Genomic DNA, 15452 nt, shown 5'->3' with positions numbered 1-15452 from the left:
TGAAAAGCTGAGCAGAATCTCCTTCAGTGTACACGCAGCCTCGTGCTCTCTGCCCAAAGGTTTGGAAGTGGAGGCTGCTGTAGTTGCTGTTTTACTGACACTTCATTATTTTTAGAAACTCTATCAGAGCGTGCTTGCCAGCACACTGAATTATTATAAACAGAAGTGAACTGTACTTGTTGGGGAGAGATGGTGGTGTGTCTGGTGATGCAGCTTGCAGCTACGGAGCAGGGTGTTCACTCACATTCAGCTTCTCAGAATTCAGTCATCCATAATTTGGGTTTCTTGCCTTAGACAGATCCATGAAGGGTGGGTTTTTTTGTAATATTTGACATTTTAGGGTCTAGGATTACAAGAGATTATCTACAAGGCACACTAACCAAGCTACAGTGCAACTCCGAAAAATTTTGTTTATATGTTTATATATTTATATGTTTTATTTATATGTTTTACAGTACTTGTGACATTATCAGCTTTCCCAGTTCACTTCCAGTCTTGTGGAACGTCCTTTCTGATGATGCCAGGCGTGTGACTCGCTCTGGAGTGAGTCAGAACAGGCTTCTGCTCCCTGCAGTCAGAGATAAAACCTACCAAATATAAATGTGAAATTAGGGGGAAAAAAAAAAAGGGGTAGGAATTGTTTCCTGTGGAAAACCAATCATAACCCCTGTAAACTGAAATGTTCAGAGAAGGTGGCAGAGCTGTCTGTGCTGGGTCTCCTAGGAGGTCCAGCTCATGTTACATCTGCATGTGTAGAAGACTCAGGCAGCAATATAAGGTGGCTGGCATGACTTAAAGGTGTTTGGGCAATGCAAAGTTGTTAGGAATTCTGCCACTGACTTCAGTATGATAGAAGCTGCTCTCTTGAGCTTCCTGTTACTGCTCCATAGCAATTCCAAAGGCTTCAGCTTAATGGCCCCTCCGAGGTAAAAGCTCAGCCCAGCTCTGCAGAGGCTGTGGTCACTGTGAGTTACTCCATGTACAAACATGGAGTGAAGCTGCCAGAGAGTGGGACAAAATCCCAAACCACCATCCCAGAGCTGCAGTTCCAGCCTAGGTCCTGGTTGAGGCTTGGCAGCCAACAATCCTTTCAGGCAGGGTGAGGAGGCAGAGAGGGGAGCAGGATGGGAATGCAGGACAGATCCAAGTTTTATTGGACCTTCAAAGCACAGTGGTATTTGGTAGCCACTAGGAAGGCTTGCCAGTCACACACCTACACTGCAGAATTGTTTTGCTCAGCAGCAGTTCTGTAGATCTCAATTCACTGTGTATTTCAGTGTGTTCTCTAAATTTCTAACAACTAGAGAAGTGGTAGCAGGTCTTCCAGTCCTCAGAATTATGTCTGTCAACTTCTGCAATTATCAGTCTTTCATAGGAACTTGAAGAATTTTAAATTCTAACATATTTCAAAGTAAAAAATCATTTTGGCTTGTTCATATATTGACAACATACTGCAGATTGTCTGCTTTGTCTCCTCCTCCAGATAAAGTGCAGGGGGAAAAAAATTGAAAAAAAAAAAAAACAAAACCCCAAACCATTCTGAACTGTAAATTGAGCTTCCTCTGCATATACTTCTCTGAGAAAGATTCAGTAAATGAATGCTACCAAATGAAGGAAATGTGCTGAACACGGGTGTTCATCTCAAAGGATAATCTGTACTCTGAATAAAAGGTTGCTTCTATTAGCATGGCAACCATCAGGGAAGAAAAACTGCTTTGCAGGAGACATGCAAATCTGTGTGCATTTGCCTGATGTTTCCCGGGCTGGTACACCTTTGAAAAAGAGAATTTTGCCATTTCTTTGGCAGTGAGATATTAATGTGCTTAATATTTGCTTGTTTTATTGATTTACATTTAGAAATATCTTGAAAATTTTATCCTGATTCCAGGATGAACAGCTTTATGGTTCATTAAGCACCTCAAAGATAAGATGTTTTATTTTAAAACTAATCTGATTCTCAATAGTAGAAAACAAATCCATGATTCCTTTTCTCTCTTTAGTTACATCCATTTAATGGTCTCTGTGTTTCTGGTATTGCTGCCCTTTTTTTTCTCTGTGGTCAGTTGTGTGTGGTCACATGGATGGCACTAAAAAAGAGCAAGGAAAATGAGAAATATTAGTAATTATAATTGAAATAGTTTAAAACATAATTATCAGTTTGGATGTTATCCAGGGCCTAAATATGCTTTTTGTGAGTCAATTCTGGGCATAAAACTTTCATAATGAAATAAATTATATTTCCATTTTCAAATCATTACCACGTCTTTGAAGTCAGGCTGCATACTGGCAACTTCTGAAAGCTTTTAATGATACGTGCAGTGTGAAATGCATAAAGAGCAGCAGCAGTTTGGTGCTTAAAGGCCCAGCCACACGGGTTCTCATAAATCAGTTAATTGGTGATGTTATTTGAGATCTATTACACGTTGCAGTTTACTGAATTAAAATAGCTGATCTTAACTGAGCAAGTAAAATATAACTTTCAATAAACAAAATCTATTTTTTTGTTCTTTGCAGCTGTGGGATCTGTGGGCAATGATACAGTAGCTGAGCATGGGAAAGCCTTACAGTAACATTTGTGTGTGGAACTGGCCTTGACTGGTCTGGTTTTGTCTGACTTTATCATTTGTTGGTATCTTTTTGACCTTGCAACTTCCTCCCTAACGCAAACATCTTTGGTGAAAGTAAACCATACCTGCTTTATATTTAGTGAGAGAACTGAAAATAAAATGTGTGTAACTCTTGCCATCCCCACAGTAACCCTGGGGTGGTTTCCTCTGGGGGCATGAGCCTTGCATGGTGCTGCGTCACTGATGTTTTGTTTTCTGTTTAATAAGAGAAATAGAAAAAAGGAGTAGAGAATTTAGTTGCTCTACCCGCATGGACTTGCAAATATTGTGAATCTGGTACAATTAGCTAACTACCCAGCTTCACAGTTGTTGTACATAAAAGAAGTCAAATATTTCAATTTTCCTTTCAAAAGCATTTTTATCCCATGGTGAGACCTGATTTCTTTGGAATATATCAAAACTACCTAGTTTTTCCTGATACTGAAAGCTGTGTGTTACCACAATACAAAGCTAATTTACTGCTTAATTCCTGTGCCATAAAGCTCAGAGCAACCAGAGCAGGAGGTTAAACTTCTACCTGTGGGGGATGCAACAAGTTGGGTCTGCTTGAAAGCAGCATGTGGGAGAACAGCCCTGTGCTTTCTGGTAGCAAACCCCATCTCTGTGGCTACTGTTTGCAGAACACACCTGGTCCCTGGGAGCTTGTGTGGGACCTATTTTTGTTCTGTGACCACCATGTGCCACCCTGAGTCTGTTCCCGGGAGCTGGGGACCTGTCCGGGGACAGAGCAACCATCGAGGGGGCCGAGCAGGCTGCTGACCCCGTTGTGCTGCCCTGTTCAGGCAGCAGCTCCGCAGGGACTGTCCCTCCTGTCCCCAAACTGCTGAGCTGTCTGCCCACTTTCTAGGTTTGTTGCTGCTCTGAGCAGTGAGCTGTGGCCATGCTGGGCTGGGCAGGTGACCTCAGCTGAGTTTCTTGTGTCAGATGCCAGCCAAAACAGATGGGGAAGGGGAGGCTGAAAAGAATTTAGAGTCGCCAGTTCGCAGCGCCAGCTCCATTCTCCATGGAGCTGATGTGTCTGTTTTCCTTGTGTTGTGTTCCCTTCCACAGCAAATGCAGTCTCCTTCAAATGAGTTTTTGTTAGCTCGGGCTTGGAGAAAGCTCTTTGCTGCCTTCTGTTATGTTCCTGAGTTTTACGGGGATTAGCATTTCTGACTGAACATCTGCAGCAAATACTTGTGGAGTTGTGGCCTTCCTGTTTTTTGGTATATCAGATTTTAAATATATAAACATCAACTATGAGTGCAGAATTTCAGGATTCAAACAAAATGGAGTGATAGGTGGTTTAAAAAACCTGTGTATAACACAAAGCTAATTTTTTGATGGTTTTTGTTTCCTGTGTTCTTTATTTTTCAACTCAGGAGATTATGTTACCAGTTTACTCCACTGTCATTTTTTTTACTGACTAAAATGTGAATTAATAATTACCCATCGTAAAGATCTTGCAGGAAATATTATTGACGGATCTACATGAACCAGTAACTATCCTTCTCTTGTATAAATAATTAAATAAAATAATTCCTAAATTCCATCAGACACAAATTATATTAGAGAAGAAAGTTGTTTACCAAATGAAATGGTTAAAATCAGTGTGGTTGTGGTTTCCTGTAATAAGGTATGAGCTAGGGTAAGAATATAGATTGTTTGGTGTTTGTGGGTTGGAGGGGGTTTTTTGTGTATCAGCTTGTGAACTCTCCAGAAGGTAAATCTGAGGAACAGTCCAGTAATAGCATAATTCATCAAACACTCCAAAGGATAAACTAAGACACTGTGGTTTTCCTCAATGCAGAATACAAACCCAGTTGCAAAGGGGCTTCTAAACAAGTTCCTGTAAGGTAGCATGGGCATGTCTGGGTCAGAAATGGAAATGTGAAAGACCACTAAGTCAACATCGTTTTGGCTCTCCTTTCTATCACAGACAAGTGTGTTATTTCTTGTCTTAAATTTAGCAGATCTCAAGGTTCTTTGTCTCAGCAAGGAAAAAAAGGGGTTGAACATGTATTGGTCTAGATGATCAAATAAGAAGCTTAGTTAACTGCCCACCAAGAAGCACTTCAGTGGCCTCAACTTGAGGTGGTTTCTGTTTCTCTGGTCAGTGTATAGCTGTGTTTCCCCTCAGTGTAATGAATTCTTGTGTGACATAAACTTGGCTTTTAGAATTCTTACCCTGTTTTTTTTTTTGCTTACCACTCTTTTCCTTAACATTAGGAAAATCGTTAGAGCAAAAGTATTATGTCAAATATTGCCAAGTCTGATGCCTTCTTGAACATGAGTCTGCCTGGATCAGACAGTTGAAAGAACGTGCTTAGTACCTTTGGAAAATCTCGTCTGAATAAATGTCAGCCTACTTCCTCAGATTCCATTGCTGCTATCTCATTTCTCTGCCTCCCAATACTTCCATAACTTTTTTTTTTCCTCCTTTGTCACCGTTCTCTTTTGTTTAAGCTCAGTCTAGGATTCTTCCACCAGCCACATACCGAAAGGACTGCATCAGGGTCCAAGATAAACATGTTGATGGGTTCTAATGTAATATAGCTGAGTGCTTGGAGAAGGTACTTAATGTGCCTGCTGCTACCGTTCATCCCTGGCAATTTGCAGGGCACTCAGACATCGTTTAGGAGGAAGAGAATTTTTCAGAGTACTGCTGGAGCTCTAGCATGCAGTTTTTAAATAAAAGCCTGGTCTTGCATTTTTACCAAGACTGACTTCAATTGCAGTTTTCCAGAGGATAGCTGATAAAAATGCACCTTCAGCTTCCCAGAGGGAGAGAATTCAGCTTTGAGGGGAAGGAGCTGTAACTGTGGTGGCTGGACATGCCCCCAGCTCTCAGTAGGAGTTGTAGCTGGTGTAAATGTTAGTTGTTGTTTGTCTGCCCATAACGCCAAGTGTTTTATTAAGAGTTTGCAAGGGGTCAGATAAACATTTAGTGGATTTCAGAATCTGTCTCTGGTCATTTGAGTACCTTGTGTTATGTGGTCAAGTTACAGTGAATTTGAAAGCACTGAGGGGATTCCTGGTCTTTCACACTGCCTTGAACTGCTTGTAGCAGCTTATGCCCAAGTGTAGAGCACGTGTAAGGAGAGTATGAAATAGCAGGAATCACTGTGCCAGCTGAATGGAAAATGGGGAACTTTTATTTCACCTGGAGTCATGTTTTGTTATATTTTGCTGCTGCTTGGGAATGAATAGAGTAGTGAACATCTTAAGAAACAAATTCTGGAAAAGTATTTAGTGAAAAAGGACTATTAGAGCAGAATAACGATATGTGTGATGGATGACTAAAAATACAACTTTTCTTTAAGAAATTTTTTTTCACTGTTGAAACTATTCTTTTCAGCAGTTCTTTGCTTGAAAATTACTCTGATTTAAATAGAGAGAGCCAATAAACTTGACCAGAGATTATGGAAGAGCAGCTGCAGAGAGAAGAATCAGTAGTCAGAAAATTGACGAGGTCTACAGTTCTGCTTGCTCCTGCATGTGCATGCAGAATACATATACATTATGCCAGTGAAATGATGCACCACTTAGCCCTCTATTTTCTGAGCTCTTTATTAAAATAGGAATTCCAGTTTTTACTGACTTTACAAGAAAGAAATTCTGACTTACGGATTTTTTCAGTTTTGTTCCTGTTCAGTTTCCAAAAAGTCAGTCTTAACAGTTTTCAAAGGCAGCTGCATTGCCACAGGCTCTGAACCTACCCATGGTTCCCCCATCAAATCCTACTGTAAAGACAACACAGGAAAAGAGATTGCCATCATACTTCTAAGCTGCCTTCTACAAGAAGCAGCAGGAGGCAAAAAGCAACATTTTAAGAGAAGGTAATGTCCATTTTTAGCTTCCTGCTATCCTGTAGCCAGTCTTTCAGCATGGCTGCAAAAGTTGCCTATGTTCTGAACCTTGAGCCCTTACATCTCCTGGATCTCTGCTGCTGCATTTCTCTGGGATATGTTATAATCACTGGAGTAGATTCAGAGGGAATAGAAGTCCCCCTAGCACACCACAGCATTTGTACTGTTACAGTGCTTGGCTGTACTGAGGATTGTGTTTCTCAATTGTTTTCTGCAAGAAAGCACATACATTAAAAAATTGGTCATGGCAGATGAGTAGTGAAATCCAAAAGTCCCAGTAAAGACTGAACTGCTTGAGTAGGAAAAGAAACAGAAAAAGTAGGGCATCTCTTTGAGGAAAATTAAAAGGTGGGATAAGTAGATTAGTGAAGAAAAGAGGAAATTGTAATAGAACAATTAAAGGTCTGTATCATTTGAATGGTTCATACTGCCTGCAGTACAAGGTGATATTGATGAACTGTTTGCCAGATAATTATACTAGGTTTTATCTGCTTACTGTTGTACAACATAGCAGCTTCCCAAGCCTATCCAGTGTCAGCAGAAATACTTCCCAGCTCCAAGTATACTTCACTTGAGAAATGCATTTGCAATAGCTTTGTGAATTTTCCTGGTTTTTGAAGGTGAGCCATGTGAGCAGTGGCAGTAAGTAGGAACTTACTGGTAAGAGTTCCACTTTTTGCCCTATTTTTGTCTTCCATTTTGCAATTTGAGATGGATTTCTGTCATCAAGAACCTACAACTCTTGCAGCATTACGACTCCAGTACTGACTTCTTCTGTTTGGTGATTCCTCAACTTAATCTGAAGGACAAGTCATAAACTCATGGCTTCACTTGTTTGTTTTAATTTGTCCCTAGAGTGATTTCAGCTCTTGCACTTGAAGTGAAGTGACTTCACAGTCAGTATCTTGAATACTTTGGAACTTAGTGGCACTTACTTGACTGTAACAGTGTGAATCTGTAGTGCATTTCACTTCCATCTTCTCACTGTGCCTGGCTGCTCTTTCTTGAAGAGCTATAATGAAAATTTGTAAGAAGATTATTTCATTTCCGTTATGAGATTTATTTTTTTTGTCAAGAACCCCTGCATTTCTTATAGAACAGGGGGCAGAAACTATCCTAACACATTTAATTTGTTGTAGACTTTTTCTACCTGTTCTTTCATTTACACACACTGATTCTGTTCCTATTTTTTAAATCCTCTCACAACTCAGACCTGTTTGAATCCTCTCTCAGGCATGAGCTCCCCCTTTCTGCCAAGGCTGCTCCTTTACTCATTCCCCATTTGGTCTGTTCAATATCTAAAGGAAGTTGGATTCTCATCTTTTCAGAGCTGTTAGTAATGCAGTAGTACTGGTTCTAGCAGGTGTTCCTCCTCTCCTACATCACCTATTTTGCCTTTTCTCTCTGCTCCCCAGGTCAGAGTGGGGAAACAGAGGCTGTTTCCATCACTGCTCTGCTGCACGTTGCAGTGTCACAGGGAACAGAATGGGAAGCCATTTTACTGTAATGAATGGAATAAATCTTTAACTTGCAGTCTTTTCCCTGGCACTGTACAGAGGTTTTTTGGATGTTGCTCGTGTTTCAGGAATGTATAAGATGTTGGCAGAGGTGCCTGATGTATTTTATTATGCTTAACTAAGCAATAACGATGCAAGAGAAAAACTTCAAATAATCTCTGGCTTGCACGCTGCATTTTGGTAAGGATCTAGTTGTCATGGCTGTTGGTGCTTGTGAGGAAACAGGCTTTCTTCACTCAGCTGTGACAATATTGGAGCACTATTGCCTCATGTCTGAAACTGCATCTTTAATGTTGTTTTTTGTTTCTAGTTTGATTCATGAAGAGCCTCTGTCTGCAAGTTACATGGTTTTACCTCCTCAAGGATAATTAGTTTTGAGCAGGCATACTCAAGTGTGTGTAATACCCTGGAAACAATTGTGCAGTGTCTCATCATTAACTGTCCTTAATCTATGGAATTTATACCAGAGGGTTCACATTAATTAGGTTTTACAGTAAAAGTGTTAACAAGTGATGGATATGGTTGAATGAGAATAAATTCATTCTGATGTGCAGCAGCAGTATGCATACAGAATAACACATAGATATGTTGGGGTCTATTAATATACCTGAGATACTCTTTTTTCTTTACCAAGTTGTTGCAGAGCATTGTGCATTGACAAATCTTGAGGAAGAGTAAGTATTTATTTTTGTAAACATTAATAACGGAAGGTAATTGTTTAGGAAAGAAACCATAAAAGCTTTTGGGCAGTGAGCACTGGAGTTGTCATTGCCCATTTTACACTTGTGCCTTCTCCCAGTCTGGCACCAAGGCAAAGGATGGCAGGGCTGGGGCTTGAGGAGAGGAGCAGAGCTGCTCGTGGTTTCGAGTTCCTGTCTAAGGCAGAGAAGGCAGCCAGCTCTGTGAAATCCAGGGAGGACATTAATGAGGAATCTGGGGATTTGGAGAGGCTGGGAACAGCCAGCGTGTCTCTGCTCTGCTGTTGGAACAGCTCCCTGTGCAGGCAGCATTGGTAATGAGAAAAACATCTTGGAGGTCGATGCCTTTCCAAATAGGACAGCAGTGAGTGGGGATGGTGGGGCTGCTGCTCACCGGTGGTTCTGCTCTTAAGAAGGCTGAGCTCAGATTTATGAATATCTCTTTTGTCAGTATTTGGAATGCAATTAAAAATGCTACCTTTAAAATATAAATCCTTATAATTAATCACAGCACTACAAACTGTAATTAGTTCTAATCTAACGATTTCTAATCTGATCATTTCAGTGTTAACTCTTCATTCCTTCTTTGTCGTGTGTTCCATGCAGAAATAAAGCATGACTTCTGTATGTGGAAAGCTTAGCCTTACTTTTGTAAGCTTGGTACAGGAATAATTTTACAAGAAAGAAAGTGTCTCGTTTGGCCTGATTTCCAGAATCAGTGACAGCTTTTTATTTTAAGCTATTGTCATCATGATTGTGGAAGGAAGGAGAGAGCTCGAGTGCAGTTAGACAGCTGAGCTGCTTGGGCTGCTGCCTGAGGTGTCCTCTTAATGGACACCAGAGTTTAAGGGTCTGCTGCAGAAATCTAACTGGGTGTGTCTGAAACACACTGGAATAATAATAATGATTTCAGGCATTGCCACAGTCTTTGAATTCATGTCTTGTTAAATTAGATTGTTCAGTGAAATGTTTGCAAATTCAGGGTGACTTTTGGTTTCTTATGTATTACTCTGAAGTGATAACTGTATTTAATTTCAGCTCAGGTTTTAAGATATGACCATTCAAGTCTTTTAGTCTGAACATATTTTGGTTAAGAATGGATTAATAACAATCCCTGTGGTCAGGCTGCATAGATTAACTGCAAAAGTGTAGGGAGTTTCCATTATCATCAAGTGGAAAATGGAATTTTAGTGATGCTTGGGAAGCAGGAAGTACTGCTGAAAATAACTTACTGAAGAAAAGGAGAGGTTGCACTGACAAGCCACAATTCCTTTAAATTTATATAAATTAAAGGGATTTTGTTTGGTTAGTAGGAAGGGAGAAAAAAATCTGAAGCTTGCCAACTATTAATTTAATTTTGGTGTTGACCTTTCATCAAATGATAAATTAATACAAGAAAATTATCATTGCAGCTTTATTCATGTGAATGAGATCCAGGAGTGGATATGCCTCAGGTGTAGAGAGACATCTGTGATGGCTAAGTCATATTTTAAGGTTATAGTCAAAAGCAGTTAAAAATTAATGCACTTTGTTTCACTTGATAAAATCATGCTAGTCTAAAAAAAAAAGCAAATTTAAACAAAGCCTCTTTTATTTTTTGGGCCCTGTTCAGTAAAAAAAAGTTCAGTGTTCTTCCCATTCAGCTGCCTTATCATAAATTTAAGGGCTTTGGAGGGTAAAAGACAACTCATGGGTTGCATGAACCTCACCAGGTTCACCATCCTTTTTCCCAGTGTGGTTTGCTGGTAGCTGAGCCTTTGTCTTGGCCTGGGATGCAGTGGTTGTGACCAGGATTCCCTGCCCTGTCAGTGGTGGTGTAATGGGCAGTTCTTGGCAGAACAGCCAACACACCTGATGTGTTGGAGTGCACGGAAGAGGAAGCAAAGGGATCTTGCACTGCTTTTCTACCAGATCAGTGCTGAAATAAAAGTTTATTTATAAATCTGCTTGGACAGATTTAGGTTTCTTAAATAGACAGTGTGTATTTATGTCTCTGCCAAAAAATGGAAGTATCCAGAGTAATGAGAGTTTACATCCTGTGTACAAATCAGTAAATACCAGGTTTTAAAGAAATAATACTTTCTACTAACACAAAGGGTCTTGGTCTTTTTTGTTACTTTCAAATATCATTATGCTAAAGTGGGCTTTTGTCCTTCTTTCATTCCAAATTAAAATGGATAGTGAGGAATACTTGTCAGTTTGTGATGTGGCATACAAAATAAAAATGAAACATTCTGGGAACCCCATCTTTGCCAGTCATATTGGTTCAGCTTTTCACTGACTTTCTTCTCTTTACAAGTAAATGTACTACACCAACCAAACAAAACCCTTCTGGCAAATGGTCATTGAGCACAGGATGACATCACTTTGTACAATTGCTCTGGAGTATTCAGGACTAAGTTGGAAATTCTGGGATAGTTGTTGTTATAGTTTGGATTTGCAGCCTGACTGCTGAAAGCCTTTAGACATTCCAGTGCCCCTCCCTGCCTGGTGCTTTGCCAGGCTCACCTGGCCCACACAGCATGTTTTCTTGTAACCCTTATTTCCTGTGAACCTGAAAAAATAAAACTGGCCGTGAAGGTTTGCTAGCAGCTGCAGTTTCTTGCTGGTGAGCTTACTGCTTAAAAAGATAAATAACTGCTTACCTCTATATATTGTTGAAGAACGACCCACGTAAAGCAAAAGCTATAATGTATCTTAGTAGCATCACTGCCTTGCCAACAGCTCTGAAAAATAGTACAGTAAAATCTGTTTCAACTTGCAGTTTGATAAGCACCTGCATCTTCACTGTTAAGGGTGGATTGCTCACTGTTGAGGGGTGGGGGGAAAGATCAGGCTTGAGGTTCAGTTTTACAAGACCCTGAGTACTGTCAAAGATTGACCATACTCATGCTAGGAGTAGCTGAGAAAGTTTTTTTTTAACTGTTGCTGCAGTTCACAGGCAGAGCCAGGGTAGAACTGAGGATTTCTCAGTCCCGTTCTAGACCACAGCCAAGCAGATTTTGTTGGTTCAGATGCTTTTTAAAGTCTGAGTTTACTTTTAACTTCTGAAAATCGGGGCTGGGTAGGAAAACTTTTAACACGAGTCCATAACTTGCACAGTTCTTACAGCCCCGTTTCCCACTGTGGCCAGAGCCAGGCTGCAGAACACCTGCAAATCCCAGAGCAGATCAGTTCCTCAGTGTAGCTGCAACAGGCCTCATGAGCTGTAGGTATATGGAAATCAGATAAATACATGGTGTAACTAGAGCATGTTTGCTTGCAGAATATATCAGAGATCTCAGGCTTGGTTCTTGCATGTAGGTTCCCAGCACGGGTGTCTGTTGAGAAATACCCCGAGGGGGTTTGTAGACTCTCCTTCTGTCCCCACCATCTGCACCAACCCATGGTGGGCCTTCCTCCCCAGCTGGGGTGCAGAGGAAGGAGAATTTCCCCACAGAAACTGTAAAACTGCATCCACGTCAGGTCACAGCCTGTTTCTAACCAACCTTAAACTTGTCCATACCCAAGAGTTGTGGTTTTCTTGAACTAAAAGCTACATGGACACATCTAGAAACAGGCATAGCTTTTCTTTGGAGTAGCTAAGGTTTGAGTAGCTGCACTGAAGCAAGAGGTGGAAGGTATTTGGTATTCACCAATGTTAAGGAAGAGGTATATTAATTTTCAGAAAGTCCATGCTGCTGGGTTTCTCCAGTAGTTGCTAGGAGAAGATTAGTACTAAAATTCTGTAATGAAGAATCTGTTTGCTATTTTTAGTTGCATTTGGAAAAAATGCAAGCTCCTGGGTGCAGGTATTCTTTTTGTGTCATTCCATGGGCATCTATCACAGCAGTGTGTGTCTTTGCTTTGGTGGTCATAGGACTTTATGCTGTCTTTGTAGGAGAAACACAGTTCTCCTGATGTTATCATATAAAATATGAATTTTAATATTAAACTTAATGCTCTGCTATGAGAAATATGTAAACATGGCTTTGGAGCAGCAGTTTGCACTTCCTGGAATCCCATGCATAGTGTGGTTATAAATAAGCAGCAGGTTATTTGGGAATCACTGGGGCTGATATCTGGTATCATAAACAGTATCTGGGAGAAATTGTTTTCCTTGACAGACAGTGATTTTTGAGGAATGCAATGGGCTTTATTTGGAAAATTCTTATTTGCTTAGTGAGTACCAAGTGTACATTGTAACACAGTGACCAGCTCCCAGAGCAAACACAGAGATGCTATTTAATTACTTTACACCTCATCTGTTGTCAAAATTTCATCCCTTTGGCTGCTGGTGATAATGTTTCCAGTCCAGATCAGATGTTAGAATCCATCACGTTTAGGCAAGATAGAGATTTGATTGATAAGTGTGGGATTGGCACACATTGTTCATGTCTCACGAGCATGGGAATCATTTTGTATTTGTAATCAGTTGGACAGGCTTTTAAAATTCCTTGGACACAGCTGTGCATGAGGAGTTTGTGCCAGTGCTGTGTGGCCCCAGTGTCAGTGGAACCACCTCTGTATGCTTGAGTGGGCCAGTCCTCAAGTGGGAATCACAGGGATACTCAAAAGGTTGTAAGGGTTCCCCACAAAGGAAGCACTCTCAGATAAAATAATAGCAACAAAAGTTCTAATACTTTGGTTTCTGCTTGGTAAAATGATTTAAAAAAATTTCATTTTGGGGAAAACCATTTACAGTGCATGCAGATAACTCTTCACTGTTTGAATGCTGGGTTTCCCTCCCTTCCCTGTCAGGTTTTCTTTAAGAAAAAAATAAGAAAGAGTCCCCAGGGTTTGACATGAACCTTTCAACTGCATGGAGAACAGTAATTTCACTCTGCTTTTTAATGTGAGTGGAGGCTAAGCCGTGGAAAGAGTAGGTTATTATTTTGTGCTTTGAATTATGCATAGGTTGTCAGAGGAACAGCATTTCATCAGCACTTAACCTACGTGCTGTGGACTAAGAAGCTAAGAAGCCTCTCTGGAGTGTCACAGGAAATTCTCTGCTGAAATAGATAAATTGTAACAACCAGTGATTTACAACAACAAAGGGCTAGAAACCTGCAATTATAAAATAATGATCCTAAACCATCTTTGGTTTTGTTTCATTGTGAAATTTATGTTTATAACTTTTTGCTTTTCTGATGTAAAATTGCTCATTTTTCTGCTTTTTTTTTTTTTCTATTTGACAGACTAGAGACGACTTTCTGGGTCAGGTGGATGTGCCACTTAGCCACCTCCCGGTAAGCACTGCTTTTGTCTTGGTGTGCTCTTTTTGGTCATCACCAGATGTGAAAAACACTGATGTTATGTAGCATTTGTTTCCATAAGCAGTCCAGTTCAGTTGCTGTGAAGCAGGTATGGGCAGCAAAGCCTCACTGTGCAGAGGCTGGGGAGAAGAGGCTCCCTTTGCAGGGGCAGGGAGCACAGACAGTTCTGTCTGTTGGGTTTCTCCACAGCCAGAATTCACTTCTCAGCCTGATTCTTAAGATCCTTGCCTGGTCTGAGTCAGCTGATGAGTGACACGTGGCCAGCAGCCTGGATATCTCTCCCCACTGGTGGTTATTGTCCTGTTCACCCTCTGGATTCTTCCTTTCCATCATTTTCCCTTAGGATTGAAAGTTGTGTTCTCCCCTGGCAAACTCCATTGCGTCCAGAACTTGTATTAAAAGATTTTAAAAATACATTTTTTGGATCCTCTTTATCTGATTTTCTGTCTAAATAACACAGTGTTAAGGTTATGGGATAGAAGTTCTGTCTGGGGAAGTGGTAGTACATTTCAGTATTGCTTCAAGCCCTGTGAACCAAAGGCCACAGGCTGAAGGCAGAGGAACTGCTGAGCCAGCATGACAGGATCTGAAGAAGTTACCAAAATCCAGTCCTGAAAATGTTAGAATTTACTGGAGTAAATTTATTGGTTTTGTTATTGATGGAAAGTAAGCTTACCTGAAGGACATCCAAGTAATGATGGAAATAGTGAGAGGTTCAGGAGTGCCTTAGCATCTACCACATTCATCACTCACTGGCACCAAGACATTATTGATAACAGTAGTTATAGAAGCCACTTTTAAAGCCAGGCACTGAGGCACACTCATGACAGCAGCTAGCAAATTGCAACAAAAATCCAAAATTAACTTGGCAGGCAATGTTTGTGCCAAAAAAGCATGTCTTTTGTCTTTTTTATACTCTTATTGTATTTTACCCTGTGCTTCTAAGCTGAATTCAATTCCTGATAAAAGAACTGAAGTTAGAAGGGTGCATGGCACAGAAGCTATGAAATGCTGCAGTTCTTTCTCACCTTCTTTGGAAACTGTAAAAAATGCACTTTCTACTTCACAAAGCTTTCTTGTAAATTCTACATATATAAATATATATTTATACAGTGATTGTTTTATGCTTGATAGAAATGTTTTCTGATATTATATAATGCTTTGGAAGACTAAACTTCTCTGGATGGGGTTAATATTTTTTAAATGCTGTACACATTAATTCTACTTAAATATGGAGGGGTTTCTTTTTGTATTTAAGTGGGCATGGGAATGGTGGCAGTTACTGAAAATGTTTACATCAAAATGAGGTGTCAGTTTTAGCATGATTGTTTCTATCAGTACCTGCATTGACTTCTTGCTACTGATGAGTGTTACTGTAGGAGGAAAATGCTTTTGTAATTACTTTCACAGTGGTGCTTATTCAGATACATACATGTCTGGTTTGGTTATCTGGAGTCAGGAGGCTGTTGTTGTTGACTTACAAACTATAGTCATTGAAAATAGGATG

The 15452-nt window shown here is 40.3% G+C and overlaps 1 protein-coding gene across 6 annotated transcripts in view; it reads left to right on the top strand.

Annotated features, from left to right (window-relative positions):
- Positions 1–15452, top strand: part of NEDD4L (NEDD4 like E3 ubiquitin protein ligase) — a 119874-nt gene that overhangs the window by 67351 nt on the left and 37071 nt on the right. For all 6 annotated transcript variants that reach the window (XM_030468065.1, XM_030468064.1, XM_030468060.1 and 3 more), the window contains one exon: positions 13868–13918. In XM_030468065.1, coding sequence (XP_030323925.1) covers positions 13868–13918 — 51 coding nt within the window. The remainder of the gene's footprint in view (positions 1–13867; positions 13919–15452) is intronic.

Source organism: Calypte anna, chromosome Z (genome assembly GCF_003957555.1).
Source record: "Calypte anna isolate BGI_N300 chromosome Z, bCalAnn1_v1.p, whole genome shotgun sequence".
NCBI lineage: Eukaryota > Metazoa > Chordata > Aves > Apodiformes > Trochilidae > Calypte > Calypte anna.
Note: the sequence above shows the minus strand (reverse complement) of the source record. Positions and strands in the feature narration are given on the sequence as shown.